The sequence below is a fragment of the Arachis duranensis genome, chromosome 5 (genome assembly GCF_000817695.3).
Source record: "Arachis duranensis cultivar V14167 chromosome 5, aradu.V14167.gnm2.J7QH, whole genome shotgun sequence".
NCBI classification, from domain to species: Eukaryota; Viridiplantae; Streptophyta; class Magnoliopsida; order Fabales; family Fabaceae; genus Arachis; species Arachis duranensis.
This window is the reverse complement of record NC_029776.3, coordinates 71004846-71020753: the sequence shown is the minus strand read 5'-3', so window position 1 is coordinate 71020753 and position 15908 is coordinate 71004846. Positions and strand designations below refer to the sequence as shown.

At 34.4% G+C, this 15908-nt stretch overlaps 1 protein-coding gene across 1 annotated transcript; it reads left to right on the top strand.

The window, feature by feature from the left end:
• The first annotated feature begins 12234 nt into the window (after positions 1–12234).
• On the top strand, positions 12235–15734 carry LOC107489542 (uncharacterized). Its single transcript, XM_021143870.1, has 5 exons — positions 12235–12411; positions 12846–13293; positions 13786–14027; positions 14601–14693; positions 15564–15734. Exons 1-5 carry the CDS (start codon positions 12235–12237, stop codon positions 15732–15734), a joined length of 1131 nt encoding a protein of 376 aa, XP_020999529.1.
• The last annotated feature ends 174 nt before the right edge of the window (positions 15735–15908 follow it).

Below are 15908 nucleotides of genomic sequence, written 5' to 3'. Positions count from 1 at the left end.
TTCATTTTAGGATTTTTAGTTGCATTTTCTTGTTTTGCATATGTATATATTAAGCTTAGTCAAAATCATGATATTTTCTAAGAATTTTATCTATAGGGCACCCCAATTGATTGAAAAAAAATTTAGAACTTGCTTGAATTATACAATTGTGGATCATTTTTTTTAGCTAAGAACACAAGCATGTGAGATTTGAGCCTAATTGTGTGGTTACATCATATAGCCACTTATTTTCATTCTTGTGTGCAATTTTCTCTTTCTATGATTGTAATCCTTGATTTGTTTGATTCTATATGTCCATTATTTTGTGTATACATGCACTTATATGGTTGATGCCATCGTTTCAATTAGCTCACTTACCCAAATAACCTACCTTTTGTCTTCCATTGTTAACCAATCTTGAGCCTATGCTTAACCCATTTGTTCTTAATTTTAGCACATTACAAACCTAAAGCGAAAAACAATAAATGTCCTTATTTGGATCTTTGATTAGCTTAGGCTAGTGAGAGTGCTTATCATTCAAGTTTGGGAGAGTTGGGAACATTGGTTGGGATGAAAGTGTATTTTTGTATTTTTGTCAATATTTTGGGAAATTGGATAAATACTCATGTATTGAATGTAAAACCACATGCATTGATACTTTTGTATATACTTTATTGAAAAAAAAATAAATAATATAAAATAAAGAAAATATATATATATATATAAAATAAAAATAAAAATAAAAAAATATAGAAAAGAAAGAAAAAGAAAAGAAATAAGAAGGGGACAAAATGTCCCAAGTAAAGCTCAATAAGAATCAATGCATATGTGTGATGATAAAAAAGAAAATGCATGAGTATATGTGAAAAGTGAAGAATGGATAGTTAGGTTAGCTTTGAATTGTATAGGTTGTCATAGGTTAGGTGGGAAGTTTAGGTTTGTCAAAGATTCAAATTTCAAGCTCACTTGACCATATGCATCCTACCTTGACCAGAGTCCCATTACAACCTATGGGAAAGCCTTCATGATATTTGTATGCATGCATAAAGTAATTGTTGATTGTTAGATAAAAAACAAATCTTGAAAAGCATGATTAGGGAAAAATTGAGTGAATCAACCCTATACACTTGAGTGCCTAGAGCGGATACACATCCGGTGAGGTTCGATTGCTCAATTACATACCTCCACCCATGATCATCTTTTCTTCCAAGTTTGTAAAATCTTTCAATGATTCAATTCAATTGTGGGTTGATTTGATTGCTATTGCCTTAGCCCTTGTGTTTGTATATATATTCTTGGAAATTGACTTGTTTTGACCAAGTGGATGCGTTCATGTAGATAGATTGCATATAGATAGGTTGCATTTAGTTAGTTTGCATTGAATAAATGTTAATACCCTTTGCTTCTTTCTTGATTTTAGCATGAGGACATGCTTAGTTTAAGTGTGGAGAGATTTGATAAACCCCGATTTTGTGGTTTATCTTGTGCTTAATTTGGGGGATTTTATCACCTTTTCCCACATTTATTCAATGAAATAGCATGGTTTTGCAATTCTCCCTTGATTTGTGCTTAAGTGTAAAAACATGCTTTTTAGGCCCTAAAATTGGTGATTTAATTCACTTTAATTTCATTCGATGCCTTGATGTGTTTGTTGAGTGATTTCAGGTTCATAAGGCAAGTATTGGATGGAAGGAATGAAGAAAAAGCATGTAAAGTGGGAGAACTCATGAAAAAATGAAGGAACCGTAAAGCTGTCAAGCCTGACCTCTTCGCACTCAGTCGACCATAACTAGAGCTACAATATCCAAATGAGACGGTTCTAGTTGCGTTAGAAAGCTAACATCTTGGGCTTCAAAATGATATAAAATTTACCATAGTTGCTTTGCGTCTAGGGACGCACACACGCACTGTATGCATGCGTGCCGATTGGTGCACGTGATTTACTAAACGCAACTCATGGCCAGCGATTTGCAGAGCATTTTGGGCCCAACCCAACGTATTTCTAATGCTATTTCATGCAGAATTCAAGCTTTAGAAAAGGGGAGCAATTGTTTTGTAGTTTTGGCATAATGTAGGTTAGTTTCTAGAGAGAGAAGCTCCCTCTTCTCTCTAGAATTAGGTTAGATTAGGTTAATTTCATCTTAGATCTCGGTCCAATTTAATGTTTTCATCTTATTTCTTTATGAATTCTTGTTCCTACACCTTCATTCTCTTAGTTTGTGATGTTAATTTTACTTTTATGCCTCTTTGTTTATGAGTGATGAACACTTGTTGGAATTGGATTTTTCTTTAATGCAATTGATGTTTGATGTCCTCTTTATTGTTGATCTTGTTTAATTGCACTTGGTAGTTGTTAGATTTTACTATTTCTTGTCATTTACTATGCTTTCCTTTTATGCCTTCCAAGTGTTTGACAAAATGCTTGGTTGGGTTTTAGAGTAGAATTATGTGCTCTTGGCTTGGGAAGGTAACTTAGGAACCCTTGAGTTGCTAAAGTCCAAGTGATTGATGATTGAGAGCCATTGACCCTAGATCTTACTAATTGAATTGGTGGAGAACTAGGACTTATGGACTTGGATTGACATTGCTCATTTGACTTTCCTTTATTAGTTAGAGGATGACTTAATGGGATTGATCCTTGCCAATTCTCATGTTGTGGTTAGTAATAAGGATAGGGTTCCTTGACCACCAACCCTTGCCATGAATGTCTCTCTTTATTAATTGCTTTCTTTAATTGCTCTCTTTACTTTTCTAGTCATTTATCTTCTTGTCCCTTTATAAATCAAACCCTTATATTCCTTTATAGCCAATAAGCATTCACTTCATTGCAATCCTCGTGAGACGACCCGGAGTCCAAATACTCCGGTTAATTCTTATTTGGGGTTTGTACATGTGACAAAACTATAATTTTAATTTGATGCGAGAATTGTTTGTTGGTTTGGAGCTATGCTTACAATAAAGTAATTCATTTCATTAAGAAGAAAATCTACACCGACGATGATTCTAGCTATCAAGCTCTGCTATTCCTCGAGTATTAATGCAATTACTATTGTTCTTCTATTCAAGTCAAGCTTATTCTTGTTCTAAGATACTCACTCGCACTTCAACAAGATGAATGTGATGATCCGTGACACTCATAATCATTCTCACCTATGAACGCGTGCCTGACAACCACTTCCATTCTACTTAAGATTGAGCGTGTATCTCTTGGATTCCTGGTCCACGACGCATGGTTGCCTCACCTGACAACCGAGCCTTCCATTCCATGAGATCAGAGTCTTTGTGGTATAAGCAATAATTATTGGCGGCCATTCCTAAGATCCGGAAATTCTAAACCTTGTCTGTGGTATTCCAAGTAGGATCTGAGATGGGATGACTGTGACGAGCTTCAAACTCGCGATTGTAGGGCGTAGTGACAGACATAAAAGGATAGTAAACCCTATTCCTACATGATCGAGAACCAATAGCTGATTAGCCATGCAGGAAACCGTAGAAGACCTTTTTCACTGAGAGGACGGGAGGTAGCCATTGACGCCGGTGAAACCCAACGTACAGCTTTCCATGGAAAGGAGTATGAAGGATTGGATGAAGGCAGTAGAAAAGCAGAGATTCAAGAGGGATAAAGCATCTCCATACACTTGTCTGAAATTTCCACCAATGATTTACATAAGTATCTCTATCTTTATTTTCTGTTTATTTATCTTTTAATTATGAAAACTCCATAACACATTTGAATCCGCCTGACTGAGATTTACAAGGTGACCATAGCTTGCTTCAAGCTGACAATCTCTGTGGGATCGACCCTTACTCACGTAAGGTATTACTTAGATGACCCAGTGCACTTGCTGGTTAGTTGTGCGGAGTTGTGACAAAGTGTAATTCACGTTTGAGAGTACCAAGTCTATTGGCGCCATTGTTGATGCTCACAATTTCGTGCACCATTTATCATCACTCATAATAAAAAAATGGCTCGTATGTCCATCCCGATGCACGTGTTTTTAGTGTAAGTAATGTTTGAAAATTTTAAATTTAGATTATTGTGTATATTATGCTAATTTTAAATCATGTCTTTCCAATTTCTTGTATATTTGTAGGAAGCAATTGCGAATGTTGAGAGGCAGGATGAATCCTCTAAGCACATTTCACAAATTGATTCACTAGCACAAGTTCTTAGAAAGGAGCAGCTAAGACGAGTTCATGCCTTAGGTGCTGGACCATGTCCCACCGAAGTATTTGGTAATGCTGCTAGACAACCGTCGGGTTCTGGTGAGCCAAATGAAGAGTACGAGAGGAGGATTGCAGAATTAAATACTAAGATAGAAGAAGAGCAGGCGAAGAGACAGTCGATAAAGAAGGTTTTGGGATATATAATCCAATAGCAAGGAGGCAATTTGCCAGCTGACGTTGCTGCAGCGCTGGATGATTTGGGTAGTACACCAACCTTGTCGCACGCAAGGCCATCTTCATTTGTCAACCATGACCCGCAACAAAAATAATGACTTTCAATCAATGTTATTAGACACTATTCAATTTAAGTTGGTTTAGTGCTTTATGTTTATTTTATTCAAATTATGAAATTTTACTTTATATTGAATCATGCACTTATGACAATCTCATTATATAAGTTATATTTGCATATATATAATTTGGTTTGTTATGTTATTTAGTTGTTTTATTTGGTTGGGAGTTATTTAAATTTATCGGTAACTAATAAATTAAAGTTGAATAAACATACTATTTTAAAAGACGCAAAATAATAAAAAAAAAGCTAAAATTTTAATGGAAATCTTGAATTTGGTGGCAAAATAAGTATATTCTATGTTTCTCGGCATTTAACCGCCACAAAACAACCACCGTTTTCAATTTTCTGCCATTTTACGACGGTTACAAATCACCGGAAAACCATTTTTATTATGCCACGGTTATTCTAACGGTTAGCTAAAACCGCCGCTAACCGTTTATCCGCGACCTATCTTTCCGCGTTTGGTGTAACAGCCGCAATATGGCTCCAAAACCGCCGCAAAATGTCGGTTATGTTGTAGTGATGTTATATATCAAGTTGATTTTTTTGTATAATTTTTAGAAAAAGACATCTACTTGATTAGAAGATTTTTTAATCCAAAATTGTTTCTTATACTTTACCAGACATTAGGCCATTTTTTGTTGCTTCCATAATTAGCTTTATATTTTGTGGCGATTATAGTGATTATGGTGGTTATGAACCGCTGTTATCACACATACATAAAATCAAAACTTACAATCCCTTCCTTCACTTACTGCCGCTCTTTGATACACAATACATGATCGATGAAGGCTCGCTCTCTGATTTCCCTTACTCGTCTCGTCCTCCGCTAGCTACCGCTGGTTTCGACCTCCACTGCCGCTTCCTCTTTAATGGAATCGACAGTTCCAAGCCACACACACCTCAGATCTCAGATCTCGAAGTCTTCTTTAGGATCTCAAATCTCATAACACCACAGCCAACTTCTCCTTCACGCTGCCGAGCTCATTGTCACCATCGACTGCTCCTTCTCACCGCTGCTACTCAGATCCTCTCTTTCCATAGCATTGCCATCGCCTCTACCTCCTCTATTGCATGTATTAGTGTTTTTAAATTAGGGATTAATTTGTTCAATAATTAAGCACTTGAGGTTGAAATTTCATTAAATACTTAATTCTTTTTCAGGTTGTTTGGCCTTGACTGTTGGATGCGACAATGATGCACATGAAATTTCTAACGTCTTTTGCTGCATGTTCACGATCTTTGCTGCAGTGTTGAATTTTGAGCCATTGTTTTATTCTCTGGGTAAATTTCCTTCTATTTTTTCCGTTGTAACTCTATAACTGAATCAGTCGGCTGTTAGGAATTAATTAAAGTAGTTACAGTTAGCTAGTTAATTTGTTAGGTGCTTGGTTGGTGATATAAGGAGTTAAGAGTGAGTTGTTGCAAGTTTACTAGATGATGGTGTTGGTGTAGTTGCCATAGCTTTTCCTCACTTACATATGAAATTTTGGCATCCATTTTTACTTAAATGATATTTCAGTTCTAATTTTTCTATACTATATTAAATTAAATTTTGTATAGTTAGTAGTTACTCTGAGATACAAGGGTGTATATTTATCATATTCTGAAGTGACTATAGTATCTATCTTTGGGTTCTGTGTGTTTTCATAAACTATACATGAAATTAATTTCATTCTTTATGATATTTTTGGGTTCTGTGTGTTTTCTTCTTCTGGCTTCTATCTTCAACTACTTCACAAACGCAGGTACTCTTAATTTTAGTTTCTCAGGAAAGTAGAAACCAGCTTCTCAATTTCCATGGCTCCACCCAGGTACTCTTCTCTCGACTCTTCTTTATCTTCTTTCTTAATTATTCATTTCATACGCGCTTTCTTAACTCTGTTAAAATTCATGCTTTAAGGAAGGGTTTCTCTGAGTCTCTTAGTCAAGTCAACTCTTAACTGTGCATATTTCTTTTAGCTTTTTATGGAATTCATAGTTTTTCTGGTGCAAGATGACAGCATATTTAGTCAAAGCAAACTCCAGTTCAAAGTCATTTAAACTTTTAAAGAATTCCTAACTGAAAATTGACGTTGGTTGAAAAATTTTCAATATTTTGTATTGGGTTTATCATCAGTGCCATGTAGACAAATCGTCAGGAAATGATTTCGAGAAATTATTGTTTAAACCTGAGGATTTTTGTGGCTACTGTGGTCTGAAGAAGTAACAACTGCACTGATTTGATAAACATGATGCTGCCTTCATTCCCTGTATACCCAAAATCCTCATTCATATCCTCTTGCAAGCAAAATCCTTGTTAAGAGTAATCATCTCATCTCTCTCTCTCTCTCTCTCTCTCTCTCTCTCTCTCTCTCTCTCGCTCTCTCGCTCTCTCTCTGCTATGTTATGCTATTTGTTTTTGCTGTTCATGTGCCATGCATGCCCTTCTCTCTCTTGTTGATTGAGTCTTTTTCAGCTTTCACACACTTCAGAACAAGCAAATCTTTTTATCCTTTTTCTGATGGACTTGTATGCATGATGTTAGGAATTGAATTGATGATAATTACATGCAAGCTTCTAATCTCTTCTTTAAGCTTGTTAGAGTGATCTGTATGCAAGATTGTAGGATCTTTGTCTTTCCCATTTGTACCCTTCCTTTTAATAAATCATTTTATTTTACATGCTTTCAACTTCTAGACAGATGAGCTTCTAGTAACATAGTGAAACGTTATGTTATCAAGTTCTAAGCTTCTGTTTAGGTTAATCTACATAATTCTAAGAGATTCTTTTGTAGTCTGTTTAGTGTTTGTTACCTTCCAATATGTGCTAATAAATATAGAATCTGTTGCTTTTTGTTTTGGTCAGTCTAAAATTTTTACCGATTGAGCTCCTTCAATTGAAACTCAAAATTCTCCTTGTTTAATGCATACTTCTTGACTTGGCATTTGAACTCCTTCTCTTTTGCGTCAAGCTCCTTAATCCAGCCTTTAATTTGGTTCTTTTCTGAATTGAGTTTCTCAAAATTCTCCTTGTTTAATGCATACTCCTCAACTAGGCTTTTAAGCTCCTTCTCTCTTGTTTCGAGCTCTTTTGCTTTGCCTTCAACTTGCAAGATGTTATTATATTAGATGGAAAATTTAATACAAGAGGTTATATGTGATGCGGACACAATATAAACTCGCCAAAACTGAGTGTGACATATAAGTGATTGCATTAAAATCCATGATCATATGTTAGGATAAGCCTCTTCATGAGTTTCTATATCCATCAGAGGGAAAAAAAACTGAATTATGTGATCAATAATCTGTGCTTAGTTTACTTAATTAATCGATGGCTTGCTATGTTATGTACATTATATAATAACAAACTAGTAAGTTGGTTAATGGGTTTGCTTTGAGTATTTATGCTGGGATGGTTGTCAGAATAAATAAATCTTTGTTGGAAAATTTATTGATCAGGTAAGTGTTGTAAATCTAATTTCCATAACAAGATATCTTTGTTTATTCTGTTTTTTATTTTGTAGGATATGAAATCTGATAGGTTCAGGGATTTGCAGAATAGGTAAGAACTCTGTCAAATATAATTAGCTATCAAATATAAATCTGTTAGAACTGGAGAGGAAGAACTCCCTCCACACTTGGTAGTTTGGTAGTTCTAACCGTGTATTCCAATTATCTTTATAGTTTTGATTTGGCAATTTACCCAACTACCCTTCTAAAAATGGTTACCCATGATATGAATGCTCTATAACCGCTGATAGTTCCCAACTCCCTTTTGCTAAGCCTTTATCCATTGCCACTTCTTTTATGACTATATACAGATGATTTAAATATAAACTGCTATAAGATGATGCTAACAAATTGCTAAAATTTTGAATGGCATGTAACAGTTATTCATATGGCAAAGGGAAACAGTTAGCATAAATCATACCCTTTAAATCCAAGTCTCTTCTTGTTATGTGGGGTGCTTTATTGTTACCTATTTGGCTATTACCCATTGAAATGTCATGAATTATGATATACAAATCTGATTAAAACCTACTTCTTAATAACTTGATTTAAATTTGATTAGTATAATAAATCAACTTTGAAATGGTATACCTAGATAGTGGTGTAAGTTACCTTTCTTTGACCATAGTCAATACTTTATATTTATATTTTTTGGGCATAACACTCAGTTGCTAAAACCAAAAAGATATCAAGGCATAGTTCCATTATTAAGCTTTTTTGGTGCAAAGTTCAAAACAAATATTTAGGATTCTCCTTTTTTTCCTCAATTGTTAATATGAGAGAGAGATTTTTAATGAATAAATTTTTTAATATTCCTATTTGTAGTCCCTCTTAGTCATGTTAATCGATAAGTCATGGATTGGAAAACCACGAAACACACACGAGTATAAAGATGGTCTAAACAAGTTTTTGGATTTTGCTTTTGAGCATTGATCTTTCGGGGGTCGTCAGATTAAATGCCCTTGTCCGGTGTGTGGTTTTGGCAAGTGGCAAACAAGAGAGAAAGTTTTTGAACATTTAATAGTCAAGCCATTTCCAGAAAATTACAAAGTTTGGTATTGGCATGGTGAAGAAGCAGTTGGAGTTGGGTCACAAGATCATTAAACTAGTCATATTGTACAAGATCATTCGACATCTCAACATCCAATGGTAACAATGATCAATGACGCATTTGGAGTTGCTGGACTTGACTTGAATGAAGATGAAGATGGAGATGAAGACAACATAGAAGATGGAGATGGAGATGAAGACAACATAGAAGATGTAGAAAATGAAGAGCACAATGGAGAAAATGTAGAATTTTACATGTTATTGGAAGATGGTAATGAGCAGTTGTATGAAGGGTGCACAAAGAATTCAAAACTGTCTTTCTTGATTAGTATGTATCACATAAAGTGCTTATGCAGAATAAGTGATAATGCCATGACCAAAATCCTCAAGTTAATAAAAGATGCTTTTGGAAATGCAAAGATTTCAAATACATTCTATGAGGCCAAGAAAACCATAAACAAAGTAGGGCTTAATTATACCAAGATACTTGCTTGTCCTAATGACTGCATGTTATATTGGGGGGAGGATGAAGATTTTCAAGAATGCAAAAGATGAAAGACATCTAAATGGAGCGATTCTAAAAAGAAGAAACTGGCAAAGATCTTGCGATACTTTCCACTAAAACCGAGACTTCAATGATTATTCATGTATTCTAAGACTGCACAATCAATGCGATGGCATGCTTCAGCAGAAAAGAAAGATTCGAAAATGAGGCATCCGCTGGATTCTGAAGCTTGGAAGATATTCGATTTACTTCATGATAAGTTTGCCGAAGATCCTCGAAATGATGTCTTCATCTTGCAGCTGATGGTTTCAACCTTTTTGGAGCTATGCGTATAAACTATAGCGTTTGGCCAGTGGTGCTTATTCCGTACAATCGACCTCCATGGAAGTGCAAGAAGCCAACATCACTTATCTTGTCAATGATTATTCCCGGAGAGAAAATACTGGGGAACAACATAGACATATACTTACAACCTCTTATCAAAGAGTTAAAAGAGTTGTGGCATGATAGTGTTCAAACATTAGATAGGTTCAAGAATGAAATGTTTACATTGCGAGCAGCATTAATGTGGACAATTAGTGATTTTTCAAGACTTGGTAACTTATCTAGGTGGAACTTACACAATAAATATGCTTGCACCACATGTAACTTCAACACTGATTCATAAAGATTAAAGCATGGTGGAAAATGGTGGTTTTTGGGGTATCACTGTTTCTTAGAAAGGGGTCATAAGTTTAGGCTAAGTCATGCAAAATTTAATGGAAAAGTTGAGTTAAGGGATCCCCCAGCAATACTAACAAGGTCAGAAAAATTAGAACAACTTGAAGGCATCAATGTTTCATTTGGGAAGGAACTACAAGCAAGTAAAGGTAAGAGGACTCGGCAAAAAGTTGTTGAAGAAGATGATGAATTGGGGATGTGGAGGAAGAAAAGCATATTTTTTTATCTTCCTTATTGGGAGTCTAACTTATTGCGGCACAATCTAGATGTTATGCACATTAAAAATAATGTTTGCGACAATGTGTTATCAAGTTTGCTCAATGAGACTGGAAGGTTAAAGGATAATCTCAAAGCTCGTAAGGATCCTAAAGAAATGGGCATGAGGAAAGGTTTATGGCCAGATGAAAATGGGAGATATCATCCATCTTTGTTCACAATGTCAAATTCTATGAAAGATATATTCTTGAGTACTATAAAGAATATTAGAGTACCAGATGGTCTCTCGAGTAATATTTCTCAGTGTGTTGACCTGAAGCAAAGAAAGCTCTCTGGATTGAAGAGCCATGATTGCTACATCCTTATGCAGTAACTATTACCCATTACCATATGTAATATGCTACCAGATAAAGTTACTGCAGTGCTAATAGAGTTTTCTTCATTCTTTCAACAGTTGTGCTCTAAAAGCTTAAGTCTTACAGAACTTGAGAAGCTCCAACCTCTAATAATCATTACCCTTTTTCATTTAGAAATGTTGTTCCCTCCTTCTTTCTTTACAATCATGGTTCATTTAACTTGTCATCTAGTTGATGAAGCAAAACTTGGAGGACCAGTACACTATAGATGGATGTATCCCATTGAGAGGTAAATATCTCTTTTCAGTCATTATTCATTTAACCTGTCACTTGGTTATATCTTGCTTACTAAAGCCAATTATACAAACTAGGTATTTAGGACATTTGAAGTCACTATGTACGAAACAAAGCTAAATCAGAAGGTTCTATAGCTGAGGGATACATGGATGAAGAAGCTCTTACATTTTGCTCTCGATACTTAGAAGGGATTGAGACAAGAATTAATAGGCCACCACGTGCTGATTATCGTCCGGATGATAATTACAGTACACATGTGAATTCTCTTTTTCCACAAATGGGTTACTCTAAGGGAGCTTTCACAGTATTTGAGTTGTCACCTATGGAAAAAAACAAGCACATCATTATGTGGTTCTAAATTGTCCATATGTCAAACCGTTCATTGAGTAAGTGCTTAAAAATTTTCGTACATATTTTTTATTTGCTTGAAAATAGTTGTTTAGTTAGAGTTAAACTTCCATATCTAACAGTGACTTCAAAGATTTTGTATGAAGACGATCTAAGGGTAGAAAGCCTTCAAATGTAGAGATAGAAAAAAGAGTCAATAAAGATTTTGTTACTTGGTTTCCTGCACAGGTAAATAGAAAAGTGATAATTTTTTGCTAATATTGAGCTAGTATTTGTGGATATCATAACTAATATATTGTTCTATCATAATAGCTTATAAACCCAGACATTATGAATACTGTGCATGAAGATTTGAGATACTTAGCAAGGGGTCCATCACGATATGCCAAGAGGTTTTCTACATTAAGTATTAATGGGTTCTCTTTTCGAACTACCAATCGAGACAATGGGTTAAAGACCCAAAATAGTGGAGTTTTCTTAATGTCTTTAACTCCTTGTGTTGCTAGCACTAGTGATGCTAATGTTAGAAATGCTTATTTGTCATATTATGTCAAATTAGGAGATATTATATAACTAAACTACAACGGCCGATTTTGGGTTACTTTATTCAAGTGTAAATGGGCTGACACCACTAGAGAATGGGGCTGTAGAAAGGATAGTTGGGGTTTTACTTTTGTTAATTTTTTACAAGTAATACACAGTAGTGACCGAGAGGAGGATGATCCATATATTGAAGCCTCACATGCTTGAATGGTGTATTTTGTCAATGATGAAGTGAATAAAGATTGGAGTGTTGTCGTGCATTTGAAGCCAAGAGACTCATATGATATAGGGGGAAATGAAGATGATGAAGCATGCGAGAATGAGCCATGGTTAGAGCAAAACTTGAATTCTTTATTTGAAAATGGTGATAATCTATCAGATGAGGTAGATGATGAACTACTAGATGATGACATTGGAGAAGACAAACACATATCAGAATAGTTAGTAAGTTAAATTAATTTATGGTATGAAATTTATATTTAAGTTTTCATTTAGTTATAATTCACATTTTATATCATTCACATTTAGTTATAACTCATAGTAGCGCCTGCTGATATATACTAGTTAATTGCCTAGTTAATTATATCAGTTTATGTATTAATGCAAGTGGCATTAATTAAATTGTCATTAATAAAATTGTCATTATATCAATTTATGTATTAATGCAAGTGGCATTTATAATTCAGTTTCTTTATAACCAGGTCATTATATCAGTTTATATATTAATACAAGTGGCATTTATAATTGTCACTATAAACAGGTCTTCAAATTGTCATTAATTCTATATTTATTAATTATTGATTTGATCTATTATGCAGATATACCAAAGTAAAAGAGGTACAAAAATCTACTTTGCAGCAGCAGCTGCAAATTCTTCACAAGACAAGTTAATAGCAGCTACAAATTCATCCCGAGACAAGTCGGCAGCTTCAAATACATCACAAGTCAAGTCCGTAGCAGCTACAAATTCCTCCCGAGACACATTAGCAGCAGCTGCAAATTTCTCTCAACACAAGTTGACAACAGGTGCAAATTTCTCCCGAGACAAGTTGACAGCAGCTGCAAATTCCTCTCGAGACAAGTCGGCAGCTTCAAATTCCTCCCGGGACAAGTTGGTAGCAGTTGCAAGTTCCTCCCGAGACAAGTCAGCAACTTCAAATTCTTCTGAGCCATCATCAGTTGCTCCAACTATTTCTAATCATCCTTCCGAACCTAAACATAAACGTGGACGTGAATCAAATCATTATTGGACTGTTGATGCCATAGGTATGTAATATTCTTCGAACATAATTATTTTAGTTAACATATGGAAAGTATATTATTTTACTAAAATAAAATAATATAGTATAAGCCATTTCAAACCATTTGACTACTGAATCCGTATTGCAATGTACTACTACGTTGCCTGCGTTTAATTTTCGTGGAACCAGTGATCTTATTATAATAATATAAGTATAAACTATATACATGTAACTCATTTCAACAAAGCCACAGATTAATTGAAGAGCTTGAAGTTAGAAAAGTCAGTAGTTGAATGAAGAGAATTGTCAACATTGATGATATTATATTATTATCCTTAATTTTAATAAGCTCCAATAATAATTGCAATTATGTTGAAGCTAAGTTCAAATGTATAGGAAACCAAATGAAAAAAAAGTTAGTATTTGATTAGAAACAACAAAAGGAAAAGGTATGATTTATTTGACATTATACTTATTTATTTTTACTTATTTATTTATACTTATTTATCTATTTTAGAAGAATATGAAGATAGTACACGCCTTCATTTATTAGTGAGGAATGTGCATAATTTGCCAGAAGGTTTGCGCATAGTTGTCAATTTTGATAAACAGCATGCAGTAATAGGAGAAGCAGCCGGACTCCTTGCAGGAGTTTGTGGGCAATTGGCCACTAATTGTGTAGCATTTCCAATCAGTTTTGATAAGTTGTCAGACATTCCAAAGAGCTTTTTTGAAAATCAATGGAAAATTTTGTCCCTAGTAAGAAGATTACTTAAACTCTAAAGCTTATTTCTTTGTCATTATTTAGTTATATTTGCTGGTTAATATATATATTCTTTGTTCTATATTAAAGGCTCGATTTTGCTTCAAACTGAGTGATAGCTTGGCCAAACAATTTCTGCTCCAATCGCTTGGCGAAAAATGGAGGGAATATAGGATAAAGCTTTGGAATGAGTTTTATGATCCGAGGTTGAGTAAAACTGAGATCATAAATAATACACTAGAAGATATTGCTCCCTGATCAATGGGCTTTATTCGTAGAATATCGTTTGAAGCCTAAAACTCAGGTAAGTACTTACTCTCCTAGTTAAATGCTGTCCCACTAAAAAGCCTTATATAGTTTGCTGTTGTAAATAGGATATTGAATTCATATGGAATGTTGTGAAAAGCCTTTATATAGAGTTGGTAATAAAAAGCCTTTATTCATTGTTTGCTTCCTGCTCGTCTTTTATTTTATATAGAGTTGGTAATGAACCAGTGATATGTTGAATGCATGTTATATGTTGAACACATATTTGACTCTATTTAATTGTGTCTAAATTTATCTTGCAGAATCTTTGTAAGAGAAATAAAGAAATTCGGCAAAAACAAATAATTTCTCATACTTCAGGTGCTAAATCAATTGCAAGAAGAAGGGCTGAATTGGTAATCATTTCTATGGTTTTGTTTGAATTGGCTGAGAACTGCTATTCTCCAATGCATGATATTGATGTCTTGTATATTATTTTATTATTAAACTAATTCAGATGTTTGACAAGATCCTTTTGTCAGCATAACTAATAATATTTTAAGAAAAAGATAAATATGGTCCACTTCTCCAATTAGAAGCCTTTCAAGTGTAATAAGCAGAAGTGTCTTTAAGCATTGCAATTTCAAAATCATTCTCATAGTGATCCATTTGCCCCATCCCACTTTCAACAAATATATCTAATACATTCTTTAATAAAGCCCGATCAATTTGCTTTTTTCACATTTTTTATCAATCTTTAAACAGATAAGGGTTAGTTATCTAAACTTGTAAGCACTGAAAATCTAGCATAACAAGGAAGAAAACCTACAAGAGAAATAATTGCATCTCTAACTTTCCCATTTAGCTCCTTGTAAACCTGTAAATATCTGTAAAATGTCAATTTCTCAGCTTATGTTTAGTTTGCTGCTACTATTATATTTTATATAGCATAGTCATTTATGTTAGCACCCAATGCATCTCAGTTAATATATTGTTGCTGTTAGTTACTTAATTTTATGCATATCTTTTCTTGAATGATATATTTCTTGATTGAGTCTTTCTACTCTTCTTGAATTTTAGACGGAAGAGACGGAAAAAGAAGTTAGTAGGGTTCAAATGTAGGACATCACTCACAAAAAAATAGATGGAAGTTATGTTAATGAAAAGATTAAAGAAATAGCGGTAAAACTAAAGTGCAATAAATAACTTGTTTGTATTTCTTTTTCTTTCTTTTTTTATAAGATAATACTATGTATGACTATTTCTCTTTCTTTTTATATGTGTAGGAGAAGATTGAAGCATATAGTAGTCAACAAGCGGTGGAATCAACCGTTAATTCCCCTCTTGATGCTCTTGGAGTAGTTCTTGGGAAAGAGCACCCTGGTGGTGTTCATGGTTTAGGCATGGGAGTTGTTCTAACAGTTGCTTTCAAGAACAACACTACAAAGATTAATTAGATGAATTTAGGATCTTCAAATGATGCTGGCATATCATCTACTTGTGGTCCAAATGTGCAAGAAGAGTTGGATACCGTTACAACACAATTGCAAGTGCTAGTCTCCTATATTGCTTCTAAGGAAGGAGGTAAAATTCTAATGAAATTGGCTGGATGTTCCCTACTCAACAAATTT

Coding starts and splice junctions, on each gene's coding strand:
- LOC107489542 (XM_021143870.1), top strand. CDS start 12,235: ATGGTGTATTTTGTCAATGATGAAGTGAATAAAGATTGGAGTGTTGTC. Junction 13,294..13,785: donor TTGGACTGTTGATGCCATAG/GTATGTAATATT, acceptor TATCTATTTTAG/AAGAATATGAAGATAGTACA. Junction 14,694..15,563: donor CAAGAAGAAGGGCTGAATTG/GTAATCATTTCT, acceptor TTATATGTGTAG/GAGAAGATTGAAGCATATAG.